This window comes from Xenopus laevis, chromosome 8S, assembly GCF_017654675.1.
Source record: "Xenopus laevis strain J_2021 chromosome 8S, Xenopus_laevis_v10.1, whole genome shotgun sequence".
Lineage (NCBI taxonomy): Eukaryota > Metazoa > Chordata > Amphibia > Anura > Pipidae > Xenopus > Xenopus laevis.
In genome coordinates this window covers 9521660-9548296 of record NC_054386.1, presented here as the reverse complement: position 1 = coordinate 9548296, position 26637 = coordinate 9521660, and the positions used below count along the sequence as shown (strand labels likewise).

Genomic DNA, 26637 nt, shown 5'->3' with positions numbered 1-26637 from the left:
ACTGAAAACTGGAGAGCTGCTGAATAAAAAGATAAATAACTCACAAATAATCCAAATAATCAAATTATCAAAAATGAAAAACAATTACAGATTGTCTCAGAATATCACTCTCTGCATCAGACTAAAAATTAATTAAAATGGGACCTGTCACCCTAGAAAATAAATTCCAAATCCTATTTTATGATGTTAGTCAAGCAAAATAAACTTCAGTTACACTTTATAAATGATTTCAATCGTGTTTTGTTAAGTCGTGGAATTCACAATCACAGCAAGCAGGCAGCAGCCATTTTGAGGACACTGCTATTAGGACAAGCTTTGCATCATGCCAAAATCTTGTTTATGCACCAGAATGGGGCACCTGATGCGTATGCCCATGCACTGGCTGCACAATTAAATGGTGAGGCGGGAAGGGGAATGTGAAGAGGGCAGTGACATGTAGGAAATGCAGAATGGAAAGTGAAAGTAATTATATGCCCCGCCTCTATGCCTAAGGCATAGAGGAGGGGCAGGCGATATATGATTGACAGCTGAGAATTTTAAAAGAGTTTATAACAGCTATGGAGTTTTTTTTAAAAGCCATAATTTGGGCTTCATGTTTAATTTGAAAAGGACTTTTATTATACAGCTTTTTATGTTTGGGTGACAGGTCCCCTTTAAGGGTGAACAACCCCTTGGTTTCCGTAAGTTACTGAAGTGAATCACACCCCACTATTGGACACTATTTACCGCCTAGTACATGTTCGTTCCAAGCAGTCCAAGTTAGATATTATCAAGCAAGTCTTAAAAAGGCTATTTCCATTCCATTAAAAGTACTTTCTGGCAGTTTTGAGGTTATAAAAGCTGTGCAGGTTACGCCGAAGAATTCTCCATTTGGAGTTCTTTAGAGCTGTGAACGTGAGGGTAATTGCTATTGTCACTTTTGACAGATGTCGACAGTTGCCTTCTCCATGTCCGTAGACCTCTGCAGATGTCCTTTCTCACATTTTCACTGACCAGCACATAGATAAACGGATCAGCCACACTATTTACCGTGACTAGGCACAGGAGCACTGCGTTATATGTGTAAATATTCTCCTCAAAGGGGCAGGAGTTTTCTGGGTTCACAACAAACGCTATGGCCCTAATGAGGAGAACAAGATGATAAGGGGCAAAGCAAATCATAAATATGGTTATTACAGCTATTGACAAACACTTTACTTTGAACTTTTGGTGGTGTGAGAAACTGTCGCTGATTTGGATCTTTCTTTTTATGCTGCAGTTTGCGAACATGACAACCGTTAAAGGTATTAAAAAGCCAATGATAAATCGAGCAAAATAGAAATTAGCAATCATCCGAGGCATTGGCAGTGTTTCAAAGCAGGTCGATTGTTCTTCTGTGTCTCCCTCTTTTATAATGAATGCAGGAGAGTGAACCAGTGCTACAGTTAAACATAGACCAACAGTTACAATTGTGGCTATTCTCTGACGTCTTACACCTCGGGATTCCAAGGAGTACTGAACTGCCAAGAATCGGTCTAGAGAAATACAGCACAGCAGGAATATGCTTATGTATATGTTGTTGAAGAAGATGTACCCAGTGATCTTGCAAGCCAAAGCACCCCATTCCCATTTGTGGTCATTCTTCACATAAAGGATCCAGAGAGGCAAAGTCCCCAAGTACATTAATTCACTTAATGAGAGACTGAACAGATAGACGGCCAGTACATTTTTTCTACGTATCTGCAGTATTGTTAACCACAATGTTAATATGTTTGCTGGGAATCCAATCACCAAAACAACACTGTACATCGCCGTAACAAAGTGGACACTCTCGTTGTATGCCGGATTGCAAAAACTTGAATTTCCTATTAGGTTGGAAGTCCATGTCTGGTTTGAAGCATTGGTGCCCATGTTTCATTACCAGCTTCTGTAAAAAAAGAAAAGGCAAAGAATGTGATATTTGAAAGTTCAAGAAGAACCGTATCATACCATATCAATAGACTAATGTCAGGGATCTCATTAGCTAAAGCAAGTTGTACTTTACATTCATAGAGTAAATAAAGAAGTCTGTTTCTGGCAAAATATAGGATTAACACTATAAAGCAGCCCTTAGGGGAAAAAAACAAGATACATTGGTGCTATTAGTTGTTTACTAACAGTGGGACTGGTAAATAGATTTCTTGTTGCCCAGTGTAAGAATATTTACCGAAGGGGTTCCTCAGTGCGGCATCTCCCGGTGGCTCTGATGTCACGGGTGTCGAGACGCAGGCGCTCGCAACAAGGAACGCATTCTGACTGACACCGGCGCGCGTGTTACGGTGCTGAATGCCGTGACGCTGGCGTCTTTACGCAGGCTTAAGGTATTTAAACTTATTTTTATATCTTATCTGTGCCTGGTTATCGCGGTTTATCCCTGAAAGCCTATCAATACAAACTTTCTGTATTGACTCCTGTGTATGACCTTTGCTTGTTCTCGACTGAATCTTCGCTACATATCCAGACTTCGGCCTGTCTATTGTTCCTGCTGTATTGCTGTCTGCCCTTGATGTCATTTTTAAGGACTTTTGCAGCCTATCACTCTGAAAAAAGAAAAAGACGCCAGCGTTTTTTGGGACTTTAGTGGAAACTTTTTCCACTAAAAATATGATGCAAGTAACAGAAGAATGAGGAAGATCTATGCACTCCAATGCACTTCTGGTCTGAGCTGGTGAAGGCAAGTCTGGTGAAAGAGGTTCAGTAAAATTCACATCTTTTTTGAATTTGCAGAGTAACATCCATTCGCCACAGTGAAAGTTCGCCTGGCGATAGAGTGCAAATCGCAGCTATCGTCTATCTCGTTTACCAGCTAAGTGATGCCTGCGCCTGTTAGTAAATATGCAAAGTCCCTGAAAACAGTAACGCTGGCAAATCTTCGCCAGCGTTAGTCACTTTGCCCTTTAGTAAATCTGCCCCCTGGTGTGTGCTGGGTTAATTCTTACTACAATTACGAATCATAAAAAACTACTTTTTGTTTCTCCCATAAAAGCACTGGTGGGAACCTGTGATTTTGGGAACTAAAATGTGTAACAGTTATGCACTACAAACTATACAGAAATATACAAACACTGTGCAGGTAAAGGATGCCTTATCTGGAAAGCCGACATCCAGAAAGCTCCGAATTACGGAATGGCTGTCTCCCATAGACTCCATTTTATCCAAATAATCCAAATTTTTACAAATGATTTCCTTTTTCTGTGTAATAAAACCGTAGCTTGTACTTGATCCCAACTAAGCTATAATTAATCCTTAATTAGTCTATTGGGTTTATTTAATGTTTAAATTAATTTCTAGTAGACTTAAGGCATGAAGACCCAAATTACGGAAAGATCCGTTATCCGGAAAACCCCAGGTCCCGAGCATTCTGGATAACAGGTCCCAGACCTGTATTAAATATATACCAGTGAATGGGGGCTTACCAGTTCAGAAAAGCTCTTTTCTACTATAAGTCTTTACTAGTTATCACCAAGAGGAAATAAAATAATTACATAATAAGGATACAAAGCTTAAAAATAGAAACATCCGCTTGCATTCTGAAATTCTAGTAATTTTTACATTTCACATATGGCATTTACTGGCAGGATATGCAATTTACATTTTTCTTTTTTTACTGCTAGGGGGCAGTCAGTCATTGTTTATACGTGGGGCATGCTGGTGCAGCTAACCTTAAAAAGCTATTATAATGCTAGTTATCATATTTTGTACATGGCACTGAACATTTTCAGATTAACACCAAAATCTGAAAAGTAATCCCCTAATAATCCTAATTTCACCATTTAGTTTGATCTTTTTGTGTAATGAATTATTAGCAAATTTTAACTTCAGACTTTAGGGGCCATTTAACAACAGATCAATATTTTTTACTGAGTGGTAACTAATATAGAAATACTGACCCTTCTAGTTCTTTCCGATATTTAACCCATTTAAATTGTAAGCTCTACGGGGCAGGGACCTCCTTCCTCATATCTATTTAACAGTTAGCACTTCAATTGTATTTTGTATTTATTATTACAGGTATGGGACCTGTTATCCAGAATGCTCGGGACCTGGGGGTTTCCGGATAACGGATCTTTCTGTAATTTGAATCTTCATACCTTAAGTCTACTAGAAAATCATGTAAACATTAAGGGGCAGATTTATCAAAGGTTGAGATGAATTTTTGAATTGAAAAAATTCGAATTTCGAGCTATTTTTGTGTACTTCAACTAGGGAATAGTCCAAATTTGATTAAATTCGAATATCGAAATTTATCATGTACTGTCTCTTTGAAACTTCGACCATTCGCCATCTAAAACCTACCGAATTGCTGTTTTAGCCTATGGGGGACCTCTTAGAACCTATTTGGAGTCAATTGGTGGACTTTGAAAAATGTTAGTTTTTTTATGAAAAACTTCCAATCGAATTCGATTGAATGCGCTATTCCTTCGATTTGAACAATTCAAATTCAGCTGAATACGGACCTATTCCATGGAAAAAAAGACCTATTCGACCCAAAAAACCTTTGACTTAATTACGTTTTTGAATTAGAATTTCGAAGTTTTTTCAATTTGGAATTCGACCATTGATAAATATGCCCCTAAATAATACCCAATAGACCGATTTTGCTTTAAATAAGGATTAATTATATCTTAGTTTGGCTCAAGTACAAGCTACTGTTTTATTATTACAGAGAAAAAGGAAATTGTTTTTAAAATTTTGTATTATATGATTATAATGGGAGATTACTTATCTGTAATTCGGAGCATTCTGGATAATGGATTTCTGAATAACAGATTCCATACCTGTATATTGACTGCTTATCCCAAAATGTATTATTGTGCTGTACATGGCTGCTTACATAAGTAGCACAAAATATACATACATATAAACAATGTATTTTGACTTGCAGGAAGGATGCATTTGAATGTGGAAAAAATTGTTGGAAGGATGCAGTGAAACATGAAAAAAAGTTTTCTGTACCATTATTTCCCCTTGCAATTTACTTTGGGGAATAACAATTCTGAAGGGTAAGAAGGGTATTAGAGCTCAGCGTTGCATGAATTGTCAGATTTGTGTGCTTTACTACATTTGCTAATTCATGAAACACTTTAAGAAAAATGTCAGTAACTTTTCGAGCAGCTGGAAATCCCTAGTTCAATATATAATAAATCTGCCCCACTTAGGGGCCGATTCACAAAGGGTCGAATATCGAGGGTTAATTAACCCTCGATATTCGACCGGGAATTAAAACCCTTCGACTTCGGATATCGAAGTCGAAGGATTTTAGCGCAAATAGTGCGATCGAATGATCAAAGGATTATTCCTTTGCTCGAACGATAAAATCCTTAGAATCGAACGATAAAATCCTTCGAATCGAACGATTCGAAGGATTTTAATCCAACGATCGAAGGAATATCCTTCGATCAAAAAAACTTAGGAAAGCCTATGGGGACCTTCCCCATAGGCTAACATTGAGTTCGGTAGCTTTTAGATGCGAACTAGGGGGTCGAAGTTTTTTCTTAAAGAGACAGTACTTCGACTATTGAATGGTCGAATAGTCGAACGATTTTTAGTTCGAATCCTTCGATTCAAAGTCGTAGTCGTAGTCGAAGGTCGTAGTAGCCCATTCGATCGTCGAAGTAGCCCAAAAAACACTTCGAAATTCGAAGTTTTTTTACTTCGAATCCTTCACTCGAAGTTAGTGAATCGGCCCCTTAATGATTTTTATCTTTATCGTTCAAACTTCACAGAGGATTCGAGGAACGATTCGAAGGATTTTAATCCAACGATCGAAGGAATATCCTTCGATCAAAAAAACTTAGGAAAGCCTATGGGGAAGGTCCCCATAGTCTAACATTGACTTCGGTAGCTTTTAGCTGCTGAACTAGGGGGTCGAAGTTTTTTTTAAAGAGACAGTACTTCGACTATCGAATAGTCGAACGATTTTTAGTTTGAATCCTTCGATTCAAAGTCGTAGTCGAAGTAGCCCATTCGATGGTCGAAGTAGCCCAAAAAATACTTCGAAATTCGAAGTTTTTTTACTTCGAATCCTTCACTCGAATTTAGTGAATCGGCCCCTAAGTACTGGTAGGAATGTAGCACCAGCAGGGAGATTGATAGAATTAGACAGTCCGATCCTATTCTATAGGTATACATTGCTATTTAAGGATTGACGTAGATAAGGCAAGTGAAACTGGTCTGTACATACAAAGACATTTGTAATTTTTGTAAAGTTATCTGAGTAAGTTTCCGTTGGAATTGATGAACCTTTCTGTTTTACCTCTCGTAAGTCTCACATAGTCTGACATTCAAAGAAATAAAGTCAGATACCCGAGCGACTTAATAGTAGTGTGAGAAGCAGACTGCAGCGGAAGTAGGAAAGGGACAAAACAGAACAGAAAAGATGCTGTAAACCACTGAAAGTAAAAAAACGAGATTCATTTTGTCAAAAACACACTACAGACTTAGTTATAGTTGATCTGACCCTCAAAATCTCAACAGAGGCTAATGTTCATTAAAAAAAGACACTCTTTGAATATGATTTCATGACAATGTGGATCATTATCAGATTTTATTGAATTGATTCTGGTGGATGAGTTTCCTATACCCTGGCGGAGTTTGCAGTTTAATTTTCTCCAGTCAAGTCTTTTAGCTTCTCCACTTCAATTTCACTTTGTTTAATGATGATTTAGATGTTGTCCAATTACTGAGCTGTACTTATTACATATTGTCAGGATTTTTTCTTTTTCATTTTCCACTTGATGCTCTAAGGTCGCTTATGCTTAAGCCTTTAGTATGACCTGCAGTTACAAGTGTGAGTGCTATAAATTAGACACAATGGAGAGTGCATTCATCAAGGTGCTTGTGTCCAAACATGTCAATCCAAACGAAGGGACGCTCTAAGCACACCTACCCTAAAACTGTTCCTTTATTCCTCGTCGGGTGCTCAGTCCAAAGCGTCCCCACTGCTCAAACGTACATCAGACCCAAAGAAAGGACGGCACTCCGATTAAGCAGAAAGCTGGTTTATTGCATTCTTCTGGAGAGATATCACGCCTTACGCGTTTCGGGATTCAATTCCTTAGTCATAGGCATAGGCATGTGTCCAAACATGCTCTTACAATTCTACATGGTTGCCTGTGTGTCCATACTCCCTATTCTGATGAACTGGGCATACTTGCATCTAATTATGTTGGGGAATCCCTGGAGCTTACCACCAACCTGGACCTAGCAGTAGTACGAGGGTAGCCACTAGGGTTGCCACCCAGCCGGTATTTTACCGGCCTAGCCGGTAAAATACCTGCCAAGGCCGGGGCCGGTATTACAAATTTACCGGCAATGTAACTGCCGGTAAAATTGTAATACCTTTAAAAAGACCCCTCGGCCCGCCCCCAATCCCCTGTAAACTTTCCTTTTCTTTTGCCTCTTCTAGTGTCCGTGGCGTGGCCCCGCCCCTTTTGACATCACGTCCCATCCTTTTGAGGCCCCGCCCCCGGCAGCCGGTAAATTTTTTTATAAAAGGTGGCAACCCTAGTAGCCACACCAGACTTTTATGTTCATTGAATCAGATGCAACCTCTGTTTTAAACTTTATGGGGTAGATTTACTAAAGAGTGAAGTGGCTAACATAGCGACTTTTCGCCAGCATTGCCACCCGCAGGGACATCGGCAATTTACTAACAGGCGCAGGCGCCAATCGCTTTCTGCTAGGCAGAAATGAACGCTAGTGCATCTTCTCTTTTAAATGCTCGCACTGCCGAAGTAATGCAAGCGAAAAGTCGCCAGCGTTCAGCGCCCAGGATAAAACTCCACATATTAGTGAATTAGCGTAGTCTGAGCGCATTTGTGCTGGCGAAGGGTGTGCTGGGTTAGTGAATCTGCTCCTATGATGGAAGCAGAAGTGGAGCGCAGTTATTATTGGAATAAATTCTGTATTAAAGGACATCTAAAGCTTAACTAAAGGAGTAGGGAAGAAATGTTGTGCATTATGTTTTGGGATTCTGTACCAACCACAGCCCTTTAGGGAAGATCTGTGCCTTTAAATATGTCCCAGTGCCTCCCAATTTTCTTTTCTGATGATTTACTGCACATGCTCCAGAATAGCATCAGAATAATCAGCCCTGTAGCATCAGTTTCTCAGCAGCTGTCCAGAGCACACTGAGCATATCACAGACACTTTTATCAAAATCCAAGATGGTGAGCTTCTGTGACAAGGTTGAATGCCTGGATCATTACCGATGCTGAACCTTTACGTTGGGGCAGTAAGCTGGTAAAGGTTGGCAGCCACTGAAATTGTTACTGATGCATAACAAATGCATTGAGATTGCATCACTTCCATTGCTAGTCATTAAAATTAGGTTAGTGTGTAATTCTTATTCTGAAAGTCTGCTGTGCTTATTCATGCAATTCTCTGTGGGAACACTGGAAATACTGTTTACTAATTTGGCAACTAGCCACTCTCAGAAAACCAACATCCAGAGAACTATGGTTACAAGAATACCATCTCTTATGGAATCCATTTTAAGCAAATAATTCAATTTTTTTGCGATTTCCTTTTTCTCTGTAATTATAAAACAGTACCTTGTACTTGATACAAGGTAGCTGCATAAATCCATATTGGTGACAAAACTTGATTATAATTTAAGTTATCGCATTTCACTTATAGGTCCATTTATTAAAGGTTGAATTTTAGCAGTAGTAGAGCTTTTTGAAACCAAAAAACAGTTTTCTATAAAACCACGAATGCCATGAAAGTTATTAAAAAGAGAGAGAACTAAAAGTAGAGGGAATAATGGACAGCTCTGTATGGGTTCGTTTTTCATTTTAAAAGAGTGTAATTGTTCTGCCTCCCTTTCTAAACAAGGAAAGTGTCATCTCTTTAACTTATCCAGTTTTCTTGAGACAGCAATAACTTTTCAACCTCAGGATTGTCAGCAGACAGTTGAACTCAATCAGAAGATCAATATGAAGATCTTGACAACAGTAAACATCCGGATAGATCAAAACATTATAATATGAACTACTCTAGCAATATACTACTGGACAAGTGGAGTAAACCAAACGGACAGAGATCAGAGGGGATAACAGGAGGGGAGATGGAACAAAACAAGGAAAGCAAACCATGAAACAAATGATGCGTGTGTAACATGACATTAAGGGGCCCATTTACTTAGCTCGAGTGAAGGAATAGAATAAAAAAAACTTTGAATTTCGAATATTTTTTTTGGCTACTTCGACCATCGAATTGTCTACTTCGACCTTCGGCTACGACTTCAAATCGAATCGAAATTGAAGGATTTAATCATTCAATCTAAGACGAAGGATTTACATTCGGCAGTTGAATATCGAGGGTTAATTAACCCCCGATATTCGACCATATGTAAATCTGCCCCTAATAGTCCCAGTCAAGTACCTTTTCAGCAAGAGTAAGCAAAAATCATGGTAAAAACATATATATATTGAAAATTATATATGTATATATATATATATACTTATGAGTACATAAAAAAATTTTCATTTAGTTTATCATTTATGTTTAGCAAAGCAAACATTTAAGAGGATAATTCTTGTCCAGTTTTACTTTCAAATGGTACAGGATAATTGCTTTGTGAATTAATGGTTGTAGATACAGGTATGCGACCTGTTATCCAGAATGCTCGGGACCTGGGGTTTTCCGGGTAATGGATCTTTCTGTAATTTGGATCTTCATACCTTAAGTCTACTAGAAAATCATTTAAACATTAAATAAACCCAATAGGCTGGATTTGCTTCCAATAAGGATGAATTATACTTTAGTTGGGATCAAATACAAGCTACTGTTTTACTATTACAGGAAATTATTTTGAAATATGTGGATTATTTGGATAAAATGGAGTCTATGGGAGTCAACCTTTCTGTAATTTGGAGCTTTCTGGATAATGGGTTTCCAGACAATGGATCCTATATCTATATATAGCACATTCCTGCTCCCGTTAAGTGTGGCACTATGTCATCACTTTATTTACCAGCACCTGGGCAACCTTGCTATATACTTTCCGAACAGTGCTTCTCCGTGGTTCTTCCTCTTTTCTTTCTCTCTGTCTGTCTCTGTCTGTCTCTCTCTCTGTCTCTCTCTCTCTCTCTCTCTCTCTCTCTATACTGTATGTGTTGCATTCTTCAAAGGACCTGCTTGAAGGTGGATCAAAAATAATAAAAAATATAAAACACCCAGGGGCTGATTACTAAGACAGTTAGGTGCACCAGTACGATCAGGTCTTTACTTTTGATTTCTGATTGATTTTTTCTCTAGCAGATAAGGTGCTACTTTATTATTAAATATTTGCAAAGGTAAAATGCTCATTTTTTCTTCTTCTCATTGCATATACAGTATAGCATATATATATCATTTATCATACCTTTGTTTCAGTTTGCAGAAAGGTTTTCCTATTCCTTCAGTAGAATCATTTTAGTTATTTGAAGATTAACCTGATAGGGTTTTCTTTTCAATTGTTTCTCAGAACCCCACCCTTACTTCAAATCATATTCCTCTACCGCTACTTCCTCTTTTAAATCTCTGACAAATGAGCAGTCTCTGCTTCCCCTCTCTCCTGTGAGACAGTGCAAGTGACAGCCATGCAATCATGAAATATCAGTATACTAGGTTCTCATGTCACAGCATCACTACCATCTGGAATGCAAATTCAAACCTTCGCTGACACAAGCATGTCCCAATGGAACCAGCAGAAGTCAAGAAAAAAAGGCCACCAGCAAAAGTCTTTGACGTAACATTAAAGGACAAAAAAAATTTGCCAAAATGCTTTCAGTATAGTCTATATTCTTGTATTTACACTTTTCTAAAATGGCATATAGCTGTTTAGATCTGCCATCCTCTGGCACTCAGTAATCCTGTCTTGACTGTCTAGATACCTAGATGGAGTACATGGAGAAGATACCCCACTACTAACGTGATCATATTTTATTTGCATTTAAAATGTATATCTGTTCATCCAGCACCTACAAATAAACTAATCATTGGTAAGAAATGCCCTATTTTATATGAGAAAAAAAATTCAGGCTGTAGTTCTGTAGAGAGCCATAAATTCCATTTGACCTGTTTCTCTTCCTGTGTAAGAAATAAGCCCTTTGTATTCTACACAGCTTATCTATCAGCTTTTTAAACAATGTGCCCTTTTCCCCTATTTAGCTTTAATGGCTATCCTTAGGGCAGAGACACGTGGAGATTCAGAGAGATTAGTCGCCCGGCGGAAAAATTGACTCTTCTTCGGGCGACTAATCTCCCCGAACTAGAGTTGCCACCTTTCCATATGGCGGAGACCGGGCAGGGGGAAGGCCGTCATGTAGACGAGAGTGGTTGTGATGTAGGGGTGGGGCTATGACACGATCTACGATTGGCTGATCGCCGTGTCAATCAAGGGAATCCTGCCCGGTTTTCCAAATAAGCAAAACCGTGCAGGATTCCCTTGATTGACCCGGGAAGCCTTTCAAAATACCGGGCTGTCCGTGTCAAAACCGGACAGGTGGCAACCCTACCCCGAACTGCCTTCCTGCGGGCTAAATCGCCAGCGGGGAGGCACTCAGTGCAATTTGTTTTCCAAAGTTGCCCCAAAGTTGCCTCACGAGGGCAACTTAGCGCTCAGAGTGCCGTGGAGATTCAGGGAGATTTAGTCACCCGACGACAAATTGCCTCTTCTTCGGCCGACTTATCTCCCGAACTGCCTTCCTGCTGGCTAGAATCTAAATCGCCGGTGGGAAGGTAGTTTCGGGGAGATTAGTCGCCCGAAGAAGAGGCAATTTGTTGCTGGGCGACTAAATCTCCCTGAATCTCCACGTGTGTCTCTGCCCTTCTGGCTACACAGCAGCGCCAATTTGTATAAACTATAGTAGTGTTCCAGAGCAGGATAACAGCACTTTATATTTAAATGCATTAAAAAAAATATCTTTGGCATCACTGATGATTTAAGACCTAATTCCTTTTCATATTAATGTCACACAGAGTGATTTCAAGGTCTTTGTCACAAGGGCATCTCCGTGGGTAGGCTACAAATAAGCTCAAAACTTCACTTTGGATGACAATTGCCTGAGAGCACCAGTGCAATTTCTTGACCAGCAAAGTAAATGGGAGAAGTCCCAATGATTTTTTTTATTGCACTGGCAATACCCCAAAGTTTTTGGGCCAAATTCTGAGTTTTCAGGTGAAAAATCCGAAAAAAACGGATGAAAAATCTGAAAAAAAAATGATTTTTTTTTTTACGTTTTTTTCCCGCAAACAAGATTTTCAGGAAAGTGTATTCATAAATAAGCCCAAAAAACCCGTGCGGATTTGGTCGGACAACCCCTTTAATGTCCTGTGCTCAGAGCCACGAAAAATAAAGTAAATTGAGCAGCTGCAGATTTTGATTAGCAACGTTTCTGTTGTATTATGAACTCACCACTCATAAATGGACTTCATATACTAAGTTTTCACATTCATATACAGGCAGTTCCTGCTAATCTTGTAATTCTGAGAAAAACATTTTATGTTATAAGGTCTTATTTACCAAGCATGGTCCACTTGGGGGGTTGTACTCAATAGATGCCAGACATTTCTTTCTACTGTTGTATTCCACATTACTCAGTAGTAAACCACAGTCTTCCGTTCTCTGTAACGTATACACTTATAAACGAAGTGTTTTGCGAATGCAATGTCATTTGGTTAAGGTTATCACAAACCAATACCACATACCAGATACAACGAATAAAAACCTTCAGCCGTTGCATATGAATGCTAAAAGAGATTCTATAGATTTAAAACTGAAGTCATAGTCAGCGGTTTTATTAACTGAATGAAAGCTGAGGGGCACATTCACCAAGCTCGGGTGAATGAATAGAGGGAAAAAACCGAGAATTTCGAGTAGTTTTTTGTGCTCCTCGACTATCGAATTGGCGTAAATTCGCCTGAGTAGAATGATTCGAATAGATCGCGCGCAAAAACGCTGCGACTATTCGCCCATTCGATAGTCGAAGTACTGTCTCTTTTAAAAATACTTCGACTGCCTACTTCGCCACCTAAAACCTACCGAATTGCTTTAAAAGCCTTGAAAGTGGAAAGTCCCATAGGCTTGTTTTCTAAGTTTTTGATCGAATAAAAAGGCATTCAATCGATCATTCGATCGAATGAAAATCCTTCGATCGAATATTCGATCGTGCGACTATTCGCCGGGCGAATATTCGCCCATTCGACCATTCTCCAGCGCGTAAATTGGCCCGAATTGCCTATTCGATTCTATTCCCCAGTCGAATTTCAAGCCAATTTAACCCATCGAAATTCGACCCTTGATACATCTGCCCCTAAGTATGGGAGCAAAGGGCTTAATGCATTATTTGATAAAATTGTTGCTGTTTGTTGCAGGAAATTGAGCAAGGTCCTTAGTATTTTTTTGCCAAGTTTGTATATCTTTTACTCTATTGTTCTGGTCATGGTTGGATCTGGTATTTGATTCTTTTTCGGTTTTGGTCCAATTCAAAATGGTAAATTAGTTAAATTCTTCATATATTTAAAGAAAAGTACCAACAACAAGTATGTATAGGAGGTTATACTACAACTACAGATAGAGGGTTGGAAAAGCAGGCTAAGTGATATGCAATCAGGGAGTGCCCCTACTAACGGCTTTACAGAGTAATGTACTAAGTTTGCCCAGAAGCAGTAACCCATCAGTAGGCAGCATTTACTGGTCACCTGTTTAAAAGCAAACATCTTATTGGCTGTTATTGCTCCTGGGCTAACTGAGTGCCTTTAATTACATATGGGGGTTAGCAGGTCTGGACTGGAAGTCAAAATAGACCCTGGAATTCCAAGTATAGAGAGGCCCAGTTAGCTTCCACCAGCCCACTTAATAGTCACTTTCTATGGCATCTCTGGCATTTACCAGAACCCACAGATTTTCAGTCCGGGCCTGAGTATATGGTTCTTTTGCCACAAGCCTGGTGCATCTATTGAGGCAGCTTGTTGTAGAAACCCTGGAACTATTACCATGTTAAAGCTTAGAAATACGTTTTCTTCTTTGTTTATTATAATATCATTATGCTATAAACTGCAATGAGCTTTGAGCCCCAGGAGATAAGAAAATGGTATAAAATGTATTATTATTATTAATACATTTTTATTTATACATTATTATTATTATTAATAAAATGTATTATTATATGCTGTTATTATTATGTCCTCCTTTAGCAGCCACAGATGATAGGTTTAGGGAGCATGAGTCAGTTGGTTGCATAAATAGTAATTTCAATACCATTGTTGCCACAGATACATAAAAGGGTAGAAGCGCAAGCAAGCTCTGGCAGATACAGGCTATGTCAGGGCCCTGTACTTGTGACCTGCTGTAACATACCCTGGTGGTCTAGGGGGCCGGCAGGGACACCCTCCGTTTGTGCCGGTGGTTCCACGTGTGGTGCGCACTTCTGGGTTTTTCACACGGTGCGTGTGACGTAATCAAGTCCGTGGCACGAAATTCAAACTATTTAAAGGGGCTTTAGGCTTGTGACCGTTGCCTGTTGTTAGGTCTAATCTGATTAGTTTCCTGGGTGCAATTTTGTATGTGAATATCCTGTTTTTGATCCCTTTCTGACTATTCTGAACTCTGCCGATATTGACCTTTGCCTACTTGACCATTCTGTGAACTCTGCCTGCACCGACCCTGGTCTGTCTGACTATACTTGATCTCTACCTGCACCGACCCTGGCCTGTCTGACTATCCTTGATCTCTACCTGCACTGACCCCGGCCTGGCTGACTATCCTTGAACTCTGCCTGCACTGACCCCGGCCTGTCTGACTACGATTTATCATTTAATCCATGAGAATCTGGTGTAGCCTTCCATCCTAAACCTTGAAAACGAACGTGCCCCTTTGCTCCTTCAGAACGCTTGCTTTGCTCCTCTCAAGTTAAGACCTGGTGGCATCTGAGTAGCCGAGGGCTCCTCCCGAGGCTAAAGGCAGCTGCTAAAGGCGGAAGATTAAAATGTGACCAGGCTCGGAATTTAGGGAGCCGTACATGACACCTGCTTTATAGTAGACAGTAAGGACAGAATATGCTGGATATTTTATCTAGTGTGAGGTACAGAGCATAGCAAGACACTGGATAGACATGTTTTCTAAATGAGCACGAAGGAACATGATTTTGCACCCCTTAGGGCTATTGAAATTCTTTCTAGGGTCATAGAAAACCTAAAACTTGATATGGCTAGAAAGCTAAAAAGCTGTATTTAATGCTACTTCTACTAAACTTTCTACACCAGCCCTGAATTCCAGCAGCTCTTGCCCCTACAGTATAACAGTAATGGGGCAGGCCTTTAACATTGACCACAGGAGCTCCCCATCTTGGATCTTCTTTTGATTGTCAGTGACACTGCACATGCTCAGTGTGCTTTGGGCAGATGTTGAGAAGCTTAGTCGTGGGGAAATCTTCAAGCAGGAAAAAAATAAGGTTATATTTCTTATACATCTGATGTACATGGCTGATTTCTAATTCTGATGCAGAAACTGGTTTCTGAACTGTCATGTAATGATAATTTGAATTACTAGCACTGTGTGTATTTTTAATATACAGTATATTGTGAATCAAACCCTAAGCTCTGGTAAGTGACAGCATCACAGAGCATGTGCAGTAAATCAGCAGAAAAGAAGATGGGGAGCTTCTGAGGTACAGATCTGTGGGCTGTGGTTGCCTTGGCTTTGTCCAGAAACCAGAACCTTTGAAGGCCGATTTATTCATTTTTAATTTCAAAGAAAATACAGTCACAGCTTTTATTTCGTGAGTATAGCATTTATAAGAAAAAACATGGAATGGTTGCTGAAAATTTAGAATGTTTTTAAAAACTGGGAAATAATAAAATTGTTTAAATTTGTCCATTCCTATTGACCACTGTAGAAAGTGGTGTTTTTTATTTGCTTTGGGTTTTTTCAAATAAATGTTTTTCTGTTATTAATTCACCACTTTTCCAGTTTTCTAAAAAAAAAATATATATATATTTTCAAATTGTGAAAAACAGCAATTTTTAATATTGATAAATCTGCCCCATAGTGTTATTATATTATATATATATTCTATTATATCCTACTTCATTGGGGTGAGCTTTAAGTTTCCTTTAAATTGTGTACAAACAAATAAGCCTATAAAGCAACTGAATGGCTAGCTGTATGTGTTATAGAATTAAGAGGCATTCAGTTCATAAGGTTCATTTTTAAGGGTTAAATCACTACTCAGGTTTTATTTGTAAAACGTAACGTAAGTCATAAAAGCTATGCCACTACATTCAGATTCTCTATACAGGTATGGGACCTGTTATCCATAAATCCCTTACTTGCAAAGCTCCAAATTACTGGTAGGCTGACTCCATTTTACCAAATAATCCAAATTTTTAAGAAAATATTTTTTCTTTGTAATAATAAAACAATACCCTGTACTTGACCCAACCTATACACAAACCTATAATTAATCCTTATTGGAAGCAGCCTATTGGGTTTATTTAAAGTTTACATGATTTTCTAGATTTTTTTTAGTATTGAATTGTTCACCTTTGAATTAACTTTTAGTATGATGTAGAGAGTGACAATATCTGAGAATATTTGCAATTGGTTTTATTGTTTTATTATTTGTGGTTTTTGAGTTATTTAGCTTTTTTTTTATTCAGCAGCTCTCCAGTTTGCAGTTTTGACAATGGGGTTTCTAGGATCCAAATTACCCTAGCAACCATGCATTGATTTGGATAAGAGACTGGAATATGAATAGGAGAGGCCAGATTAGAAAGAGGAGTAATAAAAAGCAGCAGTAACGATAAGGGGATAAGATTTATCAAGGGTCAAATTTCTAATTTGAAAAACTTCAAAATTTGAATTCAAAAAGACCAACCAAAATTAAATCAAAGGTTTTTTTGGCCGAATAGGTCCGTTTTCGATCAACTTTAAATCATACGAATCGAAGTAATAGCGCATTTGAATCGTACGATTCAAAGTTTTTCTGAAAAAAAGCTCAGATTTTTCAGAATCCACCAACTGACTCCAGATTCTAGGAGGTCCCCCATAGGCTAAAACAGCAATTCGGCAAGTTTCAGATGGCGAATGATCGAAATTGAAATTTTAAAGAGACAGTACATGATAAATGTTGAATTTTCAAATTTCTTTCAAATTCAAATCGAATTTGGACTATTCCCTAGTCGAAGTACACAAAAATTTGTTTGAAATTCTAATTCTTTTTAATTCGAATTTTCACTTCAACCTTTGTCTAAGTCTGCTCCTAAATGTGTAGCCTTACAGAGCATTTGTTTTAGGATGGGGTCAGTGACCCCCCCCCCATTTGAAAGCTGGAAAGAGTCAAAAGGAAAAGGTAAATACATCAAAAACTATAAAAAAAAGATCAATTGAAGGCCAGTTGAAAAGTTGCTTAGAATTAACCATCCTAGAACATACTAAAATGTAACTTAAAGGTGAACCACCTCTTTGAAGGTATGACGATCCAAATTACCGAAAGAGCCATTATCTGGAAAGCCCCAGGCCCAGAGCATTCTGGATATTAGGTCCCATACCTGTACATTAAGAGCTATACTATACTATATAAACTGTTGTTATGCAATGCCCCCAGGAAGGAAACTTCTAGTCTGTCTCATGTAGCGGAAAGAAAAATGAGGAACTAAACCTGTCTATAAATTTATACTAACTGAGAATTTGAAATGTTGTACAAACAAAATACACTTTTTTTCCTTTTAAAGTCCAAGCCATTTCAGTGCCCAATAGGTGTAAAAACAATATAATAAAGGAATGAAAAACTAGTTCTCTAAACTTGCACAATATAACTTCTGTATACTAAAAGCCCTTGGTATTTCCAATGCCCCCTTAAAGAAGAAAGAAAGGCTTTGTGCAATTGGGGGTACCAAATGTTTGGCACGCCCAAGTGATTGTATTTACTTACCTGAAACCCCGGGCCGGTGCTCCTATCAGCAGAAAACTGCACTGGCCCGGGGTTATACCAGTGAGCACTCCGGAGCGATCCTCTTCTGGCTTTTTCTGTCTTCAAATTTCCCGGGGCAGACGAATGCGCAGTATAATGAAATAGCCGACTTTTTAGTTAAAGTTTGGCTTTTCATTCTACTGCGCATGTGCAGCCGTGCAAAGAAAGCAGAAGACGGAAGAGAATCGCTCCGTGGTGCTCACTGGTATAACCCCGGGCTGGTGCAGTTTTCTGCTGATAGGAGCACCGGCCCAGTGTTTCAGGTAAGTCAATACAATCACTCAGTAGCGATCGTAGAGGGGGGCGGGCCCTGGTGCGTGATGCGCATCCAGGCCCCGCCCCTCCATACGGCCGCATTTTCAGTGGCGAACGGACTGCCGGGGGGCCCTGAGGGGGTGCGGGCCCTGGCCCGCTCGCACCCCCTGCTCCCCCGGTAGTTCCGTCACTGCAATCACTTGGGGGTGCCTAACATTCAGGGTCAGACTCGGGGGCCTGGGGCCTACCGGGGCTGCAGTTTCAGGGCCCCCCTACACAACCTGTGTGCGCTTGAAAGCGCGTGTGCACGTCACCGGAAGTGCGCGCATGCAGGAAAAAGAAAAGCAGGGGTGTGTATCTGGCCTGGTCTGGCACCGAGTTTTTTCCCGTGTCCCGCCTGCCCAGTCCACCCCTGCTAACATTTGGCACCCCCCAAGTGCACCAAGCCTTTCCTTCTCCTTTAACGCTGCTGTCAAGGAAGGGAGGATCCTAGCTGTACCGTTTAGCAGGGGTGAGTCACAACCAAGCAGAAGAGACAGAACAGAAATACCCACAATTGTGCATGAAGCCAACACTTTAGCAAAATTCTAAGAAAAAAATGTACAAGTTTGGTTAAGACTCTTTCTTTACAATGAACACGTTTTTAAGGTTTCTTTTAATGTAAAGGGCAAGCAGCCCTTGCAAGTAATATCTCTCTCAGCACCACGTGTTTTCTTTAAAATGAATAAGCAAAGAATTAGATCCATGGACCACTGTTTCTAATGCATCCTAATTATTTTGCAGTATGATTCTATAAAAACAAACATAAAGGATTGCTCAAATGTGTGAACAGAGCAAAAAGCAATACAACACGTATCTCCTTGCAGGGGGCAAACAGAACATCCTAACATGTGGTCTGTACAAGTACAAGTGCTCATCATTGGATGTTACTAAACGCAGAATAACGGAATGTCTATCAAGCGATAAAATATTCAGTATTGAACTTTCTTTTTTTTAAAACAAAGAAGGTTAAACTTACCATATCAGGATGAAAAGCATTCTCACTCTTCCAGCTTAGTTTTTGTCGAGAAAGCTAGAGCGCATTGTTCTTGAAGTCGCAGATTCCGAGAGCTGAACAGGAAGCCCCAAAGTCAGACAGGCTTATTTCTGAACCGACAGACTTGATGAAAAAGGGTGCAGTGTGTGACTGTACTTTCCATGCTGTCATTAGGCAAAGTCTGCAGTCATTCTGCATTCAGAAGAAAAATAAAAGGACTTTCTGACTGGAAGCTGTTATTAATGTTTCTAAAGCGTAGAACCTGAAACTGTCATGATAAAAACTGAAAGGTTAGTTAAAAGTTCCCAGAAATACATTTTATAAATAAGAATTAAAAGGTCCATGACAATCAACACTGTAAAGGCTAGGGATGCACCGAATCCACTATTTTTGGATTCCGCCGGACCCCCCAAATCCTTCGCAAAAGAATCGGACGAATACCGAGCCAAATCTGAATTTGCATATGCAAATTAGGGGTGGGAAGGGGACATTTTTTTTTTTACTTCCTTGTTTTGTCACAAAAAGGTCAGGCAATTTCCCTCCCCATCCCTAATTTGCATATGCAAATTAGGATTTGGTAGGGCGGCCAGAAGAATTCGCCCAAATCCTGGCCGAATCCCGAACTGAATCCTGGATTTGGTGCATCCCTAGTAAAGGCTGCATATTCTATTAAAAAGACATAAAGGAAAAGTACCCCAAGTAACCCAAACATATCCTTTTTTGAAGTTCAATTTGATAAAATATTGGTAGAAATGTCACAGGACCCAATTGTGCCTCCTACTACTCCTTAAAAAGAAAAAAAAGCGATTTGAAGTTGCTCACATATTGGCTGTTTAGCTGAAAAAATCAGTGTAAGAAAAAGTTGTGGCAAAATGATAGTCAATCGAATCATGTGTCTTTTTTGAATTGACGCCACAAAAACTCGACTCAAATTTATAAGATTATCTAATGAAAACCAGCTTAAAGAGCCCAAAACTATTGAGAATCCTGAAGGTAAAAAACACGTTCCAATAGTTAAAAGACATGTGCCATTGGCTTTTACATGATTTCGACTGGGTTAAGTTTTTTAGCAGCTTCAGAGCATAATAAATCTAAAATAAAATCTCCCGTGACTCAGAAGCAAGTTGTCTATACAGAGGATCTGAATGATCTCCAGTCTGAACCGGTAATCTTCTGGTTATATCTGCGACACAATTCAGTTTAACCAAAGGGTTTTTGGCCGTACTTCCAACAGGAAATCAGGAAACAAGTTGAAAAACAGAGATAATGTACAGATTACATGCAAGGCTTTTGCTCTACCTCTAATTTAGACTGCAGGGTTAGAGGAAAGGGAAACAGGCAAGGAAGTGTGGGTGGGATACTGTGGCAGTTTAAATAGATCATATTCTTTTATCAGATGATCTTTCTTAATGTTTTCCATAGTTTAGGCAAGTTTGTAAAGTAACAGTTTCAAAATGCATTGTGTAAAGAATCTTGTAAAGAAAGACAATAAATAGTAGGTATACATGGTTCGTTTAGTAGACATTTCTGTGCCAGCAGTTTTCTGCTGATCAGGTACGAATACTTTCTCAGTTTAATGGACTACATCCAAACAATAAAACAATGCTACATTTAAACAATCGGCAGATCACTCTGCTGATATATTGGAAAATATACACTACCCTTAATTAAGGATGGTGCGGAAAATAATTAACTGAAGAATATCAACTATCAAAAAACTGAAGAATATCAACTATCAAAAAAAGTATCTCTTACTCTGTAGTTTTGCTTCAATTTCTAAATGTATTAATTATTTTGAGATCTCTCAGTTCATCATTTAGGGGCAGATTTATCAAGGGTCGAAGTGAATTCGAGGGAATTTTCGAAGTTAAAAAATTCAAATAAATTTTTTGAATACTTGAACCATCGAATAGGATACTACGACTTGGAATTTACTTCTACTTCGATTCGAAGTAAAAATCGTTTGACTATTCCAGTGTCGGACTGGCCCACCGGGATACCAGGAAAACTCGCGGTGGACCCAGGTGTCAGTGGGCCCTTTTGCTTCTAACCATTTGGCATATTTTATGGTTATTCCCTATTTCTTTATGGGAAAAAATACTTAATAATGGAAAAATAGACTAAGTAAATAGAAAAAACTAGGAGAATAAAGAGGTTGAGTGAGGAGAGGAGGAATAATAGTTTGGAAAGTGGGCCCACGGTCTAATGTTTTCTGGTGGGCCCCTGGCATCCCAGTCCGACACTGGACTATTCAACCATTCGATAATCGAAGTATTGTCTCTTTAAAAAACTTCGACTACAATACTTCGCCAACTTAAACCTGCCAAAGTGCTATGTTAAAGTATGTAAACGTTTTTTATATTCGAAGGAATATCGTACGATAAAATAGTTGGAATCGTGCGATTCAAAGTATAATCGGAGTACGATCGTACTACAATCAGAATACGATCGTACGATGAATAAAATCCTCTGACTTCGAATGTCGGAGGATTCTATTCGATGGTCGAATTTCGAAGTATTTTCCACTAAGAAATTCGACCCTTGATAAATCTGCCCCTTAGAGTGAAAAGTTAATTAATACATATTTACAATATTTAGTAGGTCCAAATCTCCTCTACTTCGGGCTAACTGATCTCCCTAAACTGCGGGCTAGAATGAAAATTGCCGGCGGGATGGCACTTGGATCACTTCATTTTCCAAAGTCGCCCGAATTTGACTCACAAGGAGACTTCGGACGGCTTCGGAAAATGAAGCGCTCCGAGTGCCATCCCGCCGGCGACTTAGATTCTATCTGGCGGGAGACAGTTCGGAAAGATTAGTCGCCCTGAAGAAGAGGAGATTTGTCGAGGGGCGACTAATCTCCCCGAATCTGAGCGTGTGCCCTAACCCTAACTGTTCATCATTGAAGATTCCAATAGTTTGATCAATTTGATAATTGAACAAGAGTATTAAAAATATTTTCTTCTTTGTATAAAAATAAAACATTTTAAAAAAGATAAGCAAGAACCTGGAGGGAAAAAAAAGCTATTTAATCTTGAACCTTGCAATTCAAACAGTATATGAGCCCCCAAAAAGGGTAAAAGAGAGTCAGAGTTAGTAACCACAGGATTATACAGGAAGTGCACAGAAAGTGCATAGACAGGTTTACGTACACTTTCAAAAATAGCTGCCGAGACAAAAGTCTAAACTAGCTTATTTTATACAAAAGAAAACATCGTTACGACAATTATGTATATTACAAAAAAATATTAATATGCTTTATTTTTATTTTTTTCCAAAAAAGACTTTCATTAACCAGCAGAAACGAGACAATTTCCTGTCTTTAAAAAAACAAAGTTTTTTTTTGCTTGCAGCTGCAAACTTTATTTTCCATTGTGAGGCTTTGAAACCTGTCTGTGTTTTTGCAATATAGAATAGCTCTTTTGCAGGAACATTTTGAAATGTGCCAAACCAGTCTGAATGTGGAGATCAGATGTTTGTTTTTTTTGGTTACTGTATATGTTTGCAATGGATAGCAAGTAGCAAACTTAAAGGAGAATTCAACGCCTTATTAAAAAAAAACCCTATCCCCCTACCCTACATAGACCCCCCTGCCTCCTCCCCTCCCCCCCCCCCCAGCCTAGCTGCTATCCCAGGTTAAATGCCCCTAACTTTGAACTTACCCCTTGGTGCAGATTCTGTCCAGCGGAGTTCACGGCAGCCATCTTCTTCGTCTTTGGTAATTTTCGGGTCTTCTTCTGGCGCTTCATCGATTTCCGTGACTTTCTGAGCATCCGCAGTTGTTCAGGACTGGCAGATTGCTCCAACTGTGCATGCGCCGATACGGCACTTACTTCCCAAAGATTACCAAAGAAGAAGAAGGTGGTGCCCGTGAACTTCGCTGGACAGAATCTGCACCGAGGGGTAAGTAAAACGTTTGGGGCATTTACCTGGGTTAGCAGCTAGGCTGGGGAGGAGGAGGCATCTATGTAGGGAAGGGAGGTAGGGTTGAATTCTCCTTTAATTGGGTTTTTCACATTTAGGGTGGTGACACACGTTAAGATTCCAGGGAGATTAGTCGCCCATCGACAAATCTCCTCTTCTTTGGCGACTAATCTCCTTCCTGCCAGCTAGAATGTAAATTACTGGCTAGGAAGGTTTTTCAGAGAGATTAGTCGCCCGAAGAAGAGGAGATTTGACGCTGGGCGACTAACCTCCCTGGAATCTTAGCATGTGTCACCACCCTTAAAATGATGCAGAGAGTGATATTCTGAGACAATTTGTAGTTGGTTTTCATTTCTTTATTATTTGGGGTTTTTGAGTTATTTAGCTTTTTATTCAGCAGCTCTCCAGTTTGCAATTTTAGTAATCTGGTTGCTAGCAATCATGCACGGATTTCAGTGAAAGAATGGAATACGAAAAGGAGAGGGCCTGAATAGAAATATGACTAAGATAAAGTAGCAATAAGAATAAGGGGGTTATTTATTAAAACTTAATTTTTTCTTGTTGAGTTTTTATAGTAAAAAAACAAGAATTTTTAGAGAAAAAAACTATTTATATTTTTAATTTATCATGCCACAATGCTTTCTAAATCTACTTGAAAAGAACTGATTAAAAAAAGACATATTTCTCATAATATAGAGAAATAAAAAAATATATATTTTATTACAGTATAGGGCAGAATTAGCAAGGGTCGAATTTCGAATTTCGACCATCGAATGGCTTTACTTTGACTTCGAATATCAAAGTCGAAGTTTTTTTCACCGTTTTGCGGTCGAAGTAAAATCGTTCGAATCGAACAATTCGAAGTATTTCATCCATCGATCGAACGATTTTTCTTCGACTTCAAAAAACTTAGAAAGCTGCTCTAGAAGGTCCCCATAGGCTAACATAGCACTTTGACAGGTTTAATTTGGCAAAGTATTGAAGTCGAAGTTTTTTTAAAGAGACAGTACTTTGATTATTGAATGGTCGAATATTCGAAGTATATAACTTCGAATCGAATTCGAAGTCGTAGTATCCTTTTCGATGGTCGAAGTATCCAAAAAATTACTTAGAATTTCGAATTTTTTTACTTTTAAAATTCCCTCGAATTCACTTAGACTTTCCACAAATCATATTTTCTCCCTAAAAATTAGTTTTTTTTCTAAAACTCTCAAAATTCATAATTTATAAGGTGTAAAAATAACGAAAAACCACTAATATAAAAAACTGCTCTAAGTAAAAGCTGTTGAGTTCCCAAAGAAGTTAATGGGACCTGCGCTGATTGGACCATTTTTAATCAATTCTGACTTTCAGATGTTTTCTAATTTTTCACTTATTATTGTCCGAAAAATATGAATTTTTATAGGTTTTAGAGGTTTTCGAATTATCTTTCCAAACTTTATATATATTTGGAACTTCGTTCGCACTTTTTATATTTGGATCTTTTAATAAATTTAATGAGATTCGTGGTTTTAGAGTTTGTGAGTTTAGCCGTGGTTTCCAAAATAAAACCTCCACATGTTTTTTATGACATTTCTTAAAATCACTGCATAACTTACTGCATCACTTACCAGCCATGTTGTCAGGACTTACCCTGGTGGTCTAGTGGGCCGCGGGGATGCCTGCCGCAATGATCTCTTCTCTCCAGCGCCGGGTTCTCCTATGGTGCGCGGCGCTCACTTCGGGTTTTACCCGCAGTGCGCGTGACGTCATTGTTTTTTTCGGTGCAAAGCTTAAATATTTAAAGGAAAAAGATATATTTATGGATTGCACACTCAGACTTATATAAATGAATCAAAATTTATTGTATCATATTATTAAAAACTTACAAACATCATAGAAAAACCGACGCGTTTCGACCACCATGGTGGTCTTCATCATCTACTTGCTTTGCTCCTCTCAAATTAAGACCTGGCTGCATCTGAGTAGCTGAGGGCACCTCCCGAGGCCAAAGGTGGCTGCTACAGGCAAAAGATTGAGCCGTGACCAGCAGCCTAGCACTTCTTCTGAATTTAGGGAGCCGTCCGTGACACATGTGTTTTATCTGTATGGAATGATATTTTGGCTTCTGCACCAAAAAATAATCTTATTTAACTAATTGATATTTGTGAGGGGTCAAAGAGTCATTGCTTACAACTTTTACAGAGGAGTAGAAAAGGGTTACTAGCAACCTTCAAAAGCATGATTGATCCCAATGAGAACAGACAGCACTGTTTCTAAGTCAAGAGCCGTCTGAGGAAATTCGTCTCTTAAAGGCACCAGCAGCTGCTTTTTGCCGCCCCCGGCGCTGCCGCCTGAGGCGAGTTACTCAACTCAACTGAGAACAGAAGCACACGGTTCCTACAAATCTGCAGACTGTTAGAAACTCAATAAACTTGTGAAACACCCTGAGGGAAACCCCAATCAATAACTTCTTCTTTCCTCCACTACCACAAAAACCTAATGAAACATACTTAAACCCTTCTATAAACCATGGATGATTTGAGGGGAACATTGTTTAATCATAGAACTACCTATGGATATTTTCTTCCTATTTCATCCCCCCATTTTAACATTTTGTCCTTGTTGGAATCAAATGGCTGGGATGTAAGACAAATGCCCAACCTAAAAGGCCCAAAAGCTATACAAGGCTCCTTGAAGCCGCTCCTAGGAAACTTCAGAAGAGCAGGGAAGGTGATGCCTGGAGACCAATAGAGACCTGACTATGTATAGAGAGACCAGCCTGGTGCCTGCTAATCTGCACGAGGCCCAGGAGGTGACTGACATGCTACATACAGGGTCAGTGTTGCAGAACTGCTTGTAAACTCCAGAGAACTATCCCTTGAGAACACGCCTGTGAGTAGACCACCCTAGGGAGTATATTGTCACAGTTATAACTGTATGGCCATTGTGTCTTGACAGGTCTTTTGTGTGTCCCTACTATGTGGAAGGAACTTTTTGCCAAGGAGAGGTACTTTTGGGAAGGTATTACAATCTCTTGAGAAAAGGGATTTGTGCCAGGACTAAACTGTGCATTTAGGGGGTTATTTATTAAGCTCTGAATACTCTAAGTCTGAAAAATTCGAATTTTTCGGACCTTGAAAAAAAATCAGAATTTTTCGGGATTTATAAAAGTCCGATGGTATGAAAACTGCGCATCCGAAAACCCTGCATCTCAAAGCTCTCGGGTCCGGTCTTAGTCAATAGGGAAGGTCCCAGTGTCTGCGCTGCTGTCAGTACCGATATCCGATGATTTTGGGCCAAAAAGTCCGAAAATTTGTGTTTTTTGCGGGAAAACCCCGAAAACTTTTGACATTTCCGGCAAAGGTCCGAAGTTTGCCGCAACCTATTTTTTTGAATGGTAAATAAGGTCCATTCGGGAATTCGGAGTTGCTCGGATTTTTATCTTAGAAATACTGAGATAAA

At 39.2% G+C, this 26637-nt stretch overlaps 1 protein-coding gene across 2 annotated transcripts; it reads right to left on the bottom strand.

The window, feature by feature from the left end:
• Positions 1 to 600: 600 nt before the first annotated feature.
• On the bottom strand, positions 601 to 19680 carry gpr132.S (G protein-coupled receptor 132 S homeolog). Of its 2 annotated transcripts, none has more exons than XM_018232300.2 (2): positions 19252 to 19680; positions 601 to 1906 (listed from the first exon to the last, which is right to left on the bottom strand). In XM_018232300.2, exon 2 carries the CDS (start codon positions 1888 to 1890, stop codon positions 850 to 852), a length of 1041 nt encoding a protein of 346 aa, XP_018087789.1. In that variant the 5' UTR covers positions 1891 to 1906; positions 19252 to 19680; the 3' UTR covers positions 601 to 849. The 2 variants fall into 2 exon arrangements, with proteins under 2 accessions (XP_018087789.1, XP_041430928.1); XM_041574994.1 differs by lacking the exon at positions 19252 to 19680 and adding an exon at positions 10388 to 10532.
• Positions 19681 to 26637: the final 6957 nt, after the last annotated feature.